The sequence below is a fragment of the Gymnodraco acuticeps genome, unplaced genomic scaffold (assembly GCF_902827175.1).
Source record: "Gymnodraco acuticeps unplaced genomic scaffold, fGymAcu1.1, whole genome shotgun sequence".
Taxonomy (NCBI): domain Eukaryota; kingdom Metazoa; phylum Chordata; class Actinopteri; order Perciformes; family Bathydraconidae; genus Gymnodraco; species Gymnodraco acuticeps.
This window is the reverse complement of record NW_022991400.1, coordinates 322,260-330,436: the sequence shown is the minus strand read 5'-3', so window position 1 is coordinate 330,436 and position 8,177 is coordinate 322,260. Positions and strand designations below refer to the sequence as shown.

At 47.1% G+C, this 8,177-nt stretch overlaps 1 protein-coding gene across 1 annotated transcript in view; it reads right to left on the bottom strand.

Moving 5' to 3' along the window:
• Positions 1 to 367: 367 nt before the first annotated feature.
• tnfrsf21 (tumor necrosis factor receptor superfamily, member 21) overlaps positions 368 to 8,177 on the bottom strand; it is a 104,312-nt gene continuing 96,502 nt past the window's right edge. Inside the window, exon 6 of the mRNA XM_034195681.1 lies at positions 368 to 1,877. Coding sequence (XP_034051572.1) covers positions 1,648 to 1,877 — 230 coding nt within the window. The 3' untranslated portion in view covers positions 368 to 1,647. The remainder of the gene's footprint in view (positions 1,878 to 8,177) is intronic.

The following is an 8,177-nucleotide window of genomic DNA, read 5'->3' as shown; positions in this document are numbered from 1 at the left end:
CTTGAGTCATTCATTTGTAGTGATATTGTGGGATTTCTATTGCATCCACTTCATCTGCAACGAAAAACGCCAACGCAATTTCCGCCATTGCAAACCCAGCCAGTCAAGCCGACTCCGACTCCGAGCTGTCCGACTTAAGACGAGCTTTTTGACACCTCCCCCGGCTGCGATCGGCTACTCTCGTCTACTTTCGAGGCGAGCCGCAATGTGTCTCAAACAAGCCTACTGACTTCAATACATAATTTTAATGGACCGGAAGTAGATGGGCGTGACTTCGCCACTCTATAGAAAATATAATTAGTGCATCATTATTACATTTCTATCAACTTCATAGATCATGTAGCAACATACCACTGCATGAAAAACATCACTTGTATTATTTTAATTGTAGTATAACACTGTGACACTGTGAAGCTCCGAAATGTATCACTTTATCAACGCTACATTTGTTGAGGCAAACAAGGTTAACTACTAGAGATTTGAGTGTGCGTACTAGTAGACGTGGTTACCCTACTGTCCATGAGTCCAACTGTACTAGAGCAAAGCAACATATCCAAAACATTTCAGAAATATTGCTTTGGTTCAATAGAAGCAGGCAGAGTCAGTAAACACTGCACACTTCCTGTTCAGTTCATTTTTAGTTTTGAACCCTTTTTCCAACAACTTTTCAAAGACAAAGCCATATATCATAATATTAGATTAGATTTTGGGTGAATGGTAATCCAATATTGTAATATTTGCTTGTTTATTATGTTTAATCCAGTATTTTTTTATATATGGCTTTGGTTCTGGAGCAGATCAGCCCTCTTATCTCACTGCCCCCTGCTGGCTGGCGCAGTGCTTACAAGCTATTATGCTAAAACCAAACAATGATCTGTTCCAGGTACAGGCAACTGGAGCGACTGGAAAAAAGAAAAGAAGGGCTGAGAAAAGCTCAGGCACACAACTTACAGGTCAATTCATACCTGGCCAAAATATATATGAATGTGGTTTCAGAGAAACTCTAACAATAATACCAGTGTCATTTAGAGTTATAGCTTATGTAGTTTATCTTGTTGTCAATCAGTAAGCAATAACCACCATGTTAAATTAACACTGACATCTTGTTAAAGGCAAAGGGAAAGCCTGGAAGATTGGTAGAACCTACGCAAAACTGCGGAATTACCCTTTAAAAGTGAAGGCGTTGGCTAGTTATGAAAAAAAAGTGCTGTTTTTTCTTCAAACCAGCTTGGAGACTCTTTAGCCTCATTTCTAAGGTCACAACACTCAAAGGCCACCTTTAACAAGGCTAAACATACTTTAGAAAAATGAAAAAGTGCTCCCTGGTGTGACAGAAGAACATTGAGCGTTGACCCTATATCATGGTAGACACACAAGACCACTGAAGCACATTGGAGGGTAAGAGCATTAAACTATCAGTGAAGTTTGGAAAGAGTATTTTTAGGGAGTAGATTACAACTACGCCTAGCTCAAATCTTGTGACAATGTGACATAACACATCATACTCAGATGCTGCAATACAATACTGAGATCTTATATCATCCCATGCTTAATCAGAACAGTGCCAGATCTGAGTCATCCTTCCCACTGAGCCAGCTTTTTTTCATTTCTATTCCAATTCTCTGTCAATCTGTGTCCCTTCCTGCTTTATAACAGGTCAGGGAGGTGGCTGTAGACCGAATCCAGAAGCGTCTGGCTGGCCTCTTGACTCTTGACCCCCGCAATCTCAAACAGCTGGTCCAGCTTGTCCTCTGCGGCTGGGATCTCCTCGATGATGTGCAGCTCTTCTGGGTTCAGAATGTGCAGCATGTCGTCGAAGATGGGCTGCAGGTCGCAGGGGTCGAGACGCACCTGCCGCAGAACTGTGTCTTTCTTCTCTGGAGGCGAAATGGAGAAGGGAAGTAATTAATATACAGCTTCTCCAATCAATATTTATATATTAACAACAGATATGTGAAAGGGGGTTGCTTGTGGCATGGAACCATAGACTGTATTAAGATGGACGACATGACAGCTCCTATAGTGAACCTGCAGCATCTAATACACTCCCTGGTGTGCGCGAGCGTGACACGCATTGCAGACCGCAAGTTAACCGCAAGTTTACCTTGACTTTCTAATGCTTCTAATGCCTTTTTTGCCGAGGTTCAAGGCATTGGCTACAGACAAACAGTGCCATTTCTCCCATAGTTCAAGCCACCATACTGTATTGAATGTGTGTGTGTATACAGGGGCGCCGTTTGCCGACCGGCAAGGCAGGCAAGTGCTTGGACCAGAAGGGGGCCCCTAAAGAAGGTAGATTAAGAAGATCCACAGCAACGACAACATGATACACCCTTTAATTTACTGCAACAACATGACGGGAAATCCCCTCAAGGGGGGGGGGGACTTTACTGGCATTGATCCGGACCAGTGACCTTGTATACAATTCACAAGTGGACCTTTAATAAAAAAGTTATATTGTGTTGTATAAGTAATATCATACATTAACCCCATTATAGCAGATGCCTGCCACATTGAATGGATGAACACATTTATTTTGTTAAATAAAAACGAAATATGATTTTTTTTAAATGATTAAATGTATCTTATTCAATGCAGAATATGATTATATCCGTGACAGTGGGAATAAAAAAACGATAGTAATAAAAGATAAATCCCACTTGTTGTAGCTGGCAGAGCAAGAAACGCTCCAGCCTTTTATTTAAACTTGTTTAAAACATATCTAAATAAATATGTGTGTCCCGGGCCATAAATGTAATTATGCTGTCAGTTTTCAGATAAATAATAATAATAATAATGGGTTCCATTTATAAAGCACTTCATATTTGATTTCAAATCCCGAAGTGCTACAAGTAGTGAGCATGAACAGTATAAATAAACATTACACAACACGGTAGAATTAATAAAAAGCAATAAAAAAAATAAAAGGGTGATAAAAAGGTCTCGGCAAAGGCTCTTTTGAAGAGATGGGTTTTGAGGCCTTTTTTAAAGGCCTCCACGGTCTGTGGTGCTCTCATTTGGTCGGGGAGAGCATTCCACAGACTGGGAGCAGTCGAGCAGAAGGCCCGGTCTCCCATAGTACGGAGCTTAGTCCTGGGGGGTTTGAGGAAGTTGGAGTTGCTGGAGCGGGTGGTCCGCAAGGAGGTATGGGGGGTGAGGAGTTCCTTGAGGTAGGGAGGGGCAGCCACGATAAAGCCACGGCATCACAATTCTTCTGTATACAATATAGTTATTTACACCTCCCGTATTGCTTTCAACCCACCAGCTTTTATGGAGAAAATAAGTTATATAATCAGAGGCATGTTTCTCACAATTGTGTGCATAGAAACAACAGGCTACTGTGTGTGTCAGGAATCAGCTGTTTATTTCATGATCCACTGCAGCTGGTTGCGATACAAAAAGACAGCTAACTGGGTAACCTTTGCTCTTTGTTTAGGCCTTGGTTCACACAGTATGTTCCCTGACAGTAGTGGTTGACTTCTCAGCTTGTTGGGGCTGGTGAACGGTATGGTCAATGATTGTTTGTTTAAAAATGTTTGCGAAAGCTCTAAGCCAATCAGATATGGACAAAAAAAAGGATCAGTCTATGTGTCGAGGGGGAACTAGACACGCCTCTTCCTTTACAGCCATGGTCCGGTCTGACAGCACTCAGCTGTCTGCGGCAGAGAGGAAGAGACAGCTCACTGTCTACATAAATATGCAAACCCAAACCTACAGTTTGTCACGGCCCAAACTGTGTTCATGTGTGTCTCTGTTTGTTCCCCTGTGTGTGTGGAGGGGGTGTGGTTTCCCTTGCAGGCAGCAGCCTGATTGCACTCACCTGGCAGACCGACTCAGCTGTCCCTCATCAATCCAATCATGACACAGCATATCTACTCCAGTCTCCCAGCAACTGACCGCAAGATTGTTTTCTACACCAGTGGTATTGCATCCTCCTGGCTGATCAATTCAGTTGTCTTGTCTGAGTGTTATTCTGTACTTTTTGTAACTAGTTTCTCCTTGTGCTTCCAGTGCGATCCCTCAGCCATCGACCACCAGAGCTTCCAGCCAGCCAACCTGCCTGCTTCTTCCTTCACTATACCTGCCTGCCTTGTTCTCAGTCCAGCCTGAACTGCCTACCTCCACTCCGGACCTCCATAGTCTCCAAACCTGCCTGAGTCTCCGAACAATAAACCATTTAAACATCTTAAGTCACTGCCTGCGCCTGGGTCCTGTTTAAAACAAAAATCCTAACAGAACAATCTGGCCACCCAGCAGGCTCGGACCTAATTTGTGAGGCTCTCTCCAACCAACCTCGTGGGCCGGCATGACCAGATGCTCAGAGAGGTTATGGATAATCTCGCATCACTAGCCGCCAACGTAGCACAGATGGGACATCACCTCAACCTGGTTTCAACTAATCCTGCTCCACCTGCTCCTGAGGATCCAGTTCCCCCACAAGAGTTAGCATCGGTTCCAGCCCAGCCTGCTCTCCCTTCACGTGAGCCAAATATTCCCACTCCAGGGCGGTACGCAGGTGCCTTAGGGACATGTAAGTCTTATAATGCAGTGTTCTCTTGTATTTGAGCAGCAGCCGTCTACTTATGCTAACGACAGAGCTAAGATTTTTTATATGATAGGTTTACTTACAGGTAGCGCCCTAGCCTGGGCATCAGCTGTATGGGAGAGTCAGTCCAACCTTTGTAATTCTTATCCAGAGTTTGCAGAGGAAATTAAGAAAGTATTCCACCACCCCGTCAGCGGTAGGGATGCTACTAAACGCCTCCTCGCACTGCGACAGGGCTCCCGTAGTGTAGCCGAATACTCAGTGGAATTTAGGACCTTAGCTGCAGAGGCGGGGTGGAATGACACAGCGCTTCAAGGGTTTTTTCAAACAGGGCTAACTGATTCTGTTAAGGATGAGTTAGCAGTGAGGGACGAATCAGCTAACTTGGATGAGTTGGTCTACCTAGCCATAAGACTGGATAACCACCTTAGGGAGTGCCGTAGGGAAAGAGCCAGCCGATCTCCTGGGTCACTCCCCTCTCGCCCTGTCTCGTCTCCTCTCACAAGATTCAGGTCGGAAACTTTCCCAAGTCCCAGTGCCCCGTCAGGAGTATTTTCTCCTCTCCTATCTTCAGAGGAACCGATGCAGCTAGGCAGAGCCCGTCTCACTCCCCAAGAACGTCTCCGGAGAATAAGAGAAGGACTGTGTCTACTGTGCTCATTCCGGTCATTTCGTGGACACATGCCCCCAGCGCCCAAAAGAGGGTGCTCGCCAGTAAAGGTGGGGATACTGGTGAGCAAGGCTGTTTCTTCCTCAACCCCCCCAGACCCGCAAGCCACTTGAAGCCACACTGTTGTTAAACCAACAGTCTCTCTCTCTGCCTGCCCTAGTGGACTCTGGGGCGGATGAGAGCTTTTTGGATGCCCAACTGGTTGCCTCAGCCGGCATCTCAACTCAACCTCTGACAGCTCCTCTCAATGCTCAAGGTCTGAATGGGAAGCTCCTGGCACACGTTACCCATATCACCGAACCCCTACATCTCGTCCTGTCCGGTAATCACCATGAAATTATTCAGTTCCACGTCATGTCCTCCCCTCACACACCCCTAGTTCTGGGCCAGCCATGGTTAAGACTGCACAACCCCCACATGGACTGGTCGGAGAATCAAGTAAGGAGTTGGAGTTCCTTTTGTCACTCTTCATGCCTGCGGTCTGCAATTCCCCCAGCAGAGGTCGGTATTCCCCCAGTTCAGCAGGAGCCACTCAACTTGTCCGCTGTCCCTCCGGTTTATCATAGCCTGGGAGAGGTTTTCAGCAAGCAGCGAGCCCTTTTTCTGTCCCCTCATCGCCCTTACGACTGCACAATAGATCTTCTTCCTGGGGCATCTCTCCCATCCAGTCGCCTGTTTAACTTGTCCCGAACTGAGCGTGAGGCCATGGAGACATACATCAAAGACTCACTGGCTGCTGGCATCATAAGACCCTCTTCTTCCCCCGTCGGAGCAGGCTTCTTCTTTGTATCCAAGAAAGACCGTTCCCTGCGCCCCTGCATTGACTACCGGGGCCTTAACAACATCACCATCAAGAAAAAGTATCCACTGCCCCTCATCAATTCAGCCTTCGAACCCCTACAGAAGGCCACCATTTTCTCGAAACTCGACCTCAGGAATGCTTACCACCTGGTCTGCATACGTCAAGGAGACGAGTGGAAGACAGCGTTCAACACCCCACTAGGCCATTTCGAGTATCTAGTGATGCCCTTTGGACTCACCAATGCCCCAGCTGTCTTCCAGGCTCTTGTGAACGATGTCCTCCGTGACTTCTTGAACCGTTCAGTATTTGTGTATCTGGATGATATTCTCATATTCTCACAGACCATGGAGGAACACACCCAACATGTGCAGCAAGGTTCTACAAAGGCTCCTCGAGAACAAGCTGTTTGTCAAAGTAGAGAAATGCACATTTCACGTGGATTCAGTGGACTTCCTTGGCTACATCATTGAGTAAGGTTAGGTGAGAACAGACCCAGAGAAGGTCCAAGCAGTGGCACAATGGCCCAAACCTTCCACCAGGAAGCAGCTCCAACGTTTTTTGGGCTTTGAACATTTATATCGCCGGTTCATCAGAGACTACAGTCGTGTTGCCGGTCCTCTCAACCAACTCACCTCCCCAGCAATCCCCTGTTCGTGGACTACTCAGGCTGAGGCTGCCTTCTCTGAGCTGAAGAGACGTTTCACCTCGGCCCCTATTCTTACAAATCCTGACCCATCTCTTCAGTTTATTGTTGAGGTTGATGCATTCTATCACAACGCTCAGTCTCCGATCAAAAGCTTCACCCTTGTGCTTTTTTTCCCCGACGACTGACAACCTCTGAGCGCAACTATGATGTTGGCAACAGGGAGCTGCTTGCTGTAAAGCTTGCGCTGGAAGAATGGAGGCACTGGCTGGAAGGCTCTGAACATCCATTCATTGTGTGGACAGACCACAGGAACCTGGTCTACATACAAACTGCCAAACAACTAAACTCCCGTCAGGCACGCTGGGCATTGTTTTTTGGCAGGTTCAGCTTCACCCTTACCTACCGACCTGGTTCAAGAAACCTTAAACCTGACACATTGCCCCGGCAGTTTGCAGTGGATCAGGACCCCATAGTTCCCATAGGAATGCACAGAGACCAGCCAGATCCAGGAAATGGACCAGATAACCGTTTAATTGTACCTGACTCTGTCCGCTCACAGGTTCTCCTATGGGCCCATGCTTCCTGCGTTGCCTGACACCCGGGTGTGAATCGGACCCTATCTCTCCTGAGACGACACTTCTGGTGGCCTTCAATGGAAGTGGACTCTCGAGCCTTTGTGCTGGCCTGCACTGGCTGCGCCCGTAGCAAGTCTTCACACCAAGCTCCTATCGGTCTACTCCAGCCTCTCCCAGTCCCTAGTTGTCCTGGAGTCACATCGGCCTAGACTTTGTTACCGGCCTCCCGGCTTCACAGGGTAACTCAACCATTCTCACTATTGTCGATCGCTGTTCATTTTGTGCCTCTTCCTAAACTCCCCACAGCCTCTGGAACTGCTGACCTCCTAGTCAATCATGTGGTCTGGCTTCATGGTATTCCAACAGACATTGTTTCCGACCGAGGGCCACAGTTCATATCTCAGGTATAGAAAGCATTCTGTCGAGCACTTGGAGCATCTGTCAGTCTCTCCTCAGGCTATCATCCTCTGACTAACGGGCAGGCCGAAAGAGCCAATCAGGACCTTGGAGCTGCACTTCGCTGTGTCACCTCCCAGAATCCCACCTCCTGGAGCTTACATCTTTCCTGGATTGAATACGCTCATTACTCACTGTCTAGTGCTGCCACCGGTATGTCCCCATTCGAATGTTCTCTTGGATATCAACCGCCTTTGTTCCCAGCCCAAGAGGACGAGATCGCAGATCCCTCTGTCAAAGCCCATCTCCGTTGTTGTCGGAGGATCTGGAAGATTGCCCGCTCTGCCCTTCTCCGCTCCGCTGAACGCAATCGGCATGTTGCAAACCGCTACCGGACCGTAGCTCCCCAGTTCCAACCAGGTCAAAAAGTTTGTCTTTCTTCTAAAAATATTTCTTAACAAGCTGAGTCTAAGAAGTTGAAACCACGCTTCATTGGTCCCTATGTCATCGAGCGCATAATCAATCCATCTGCTGTTAGACTC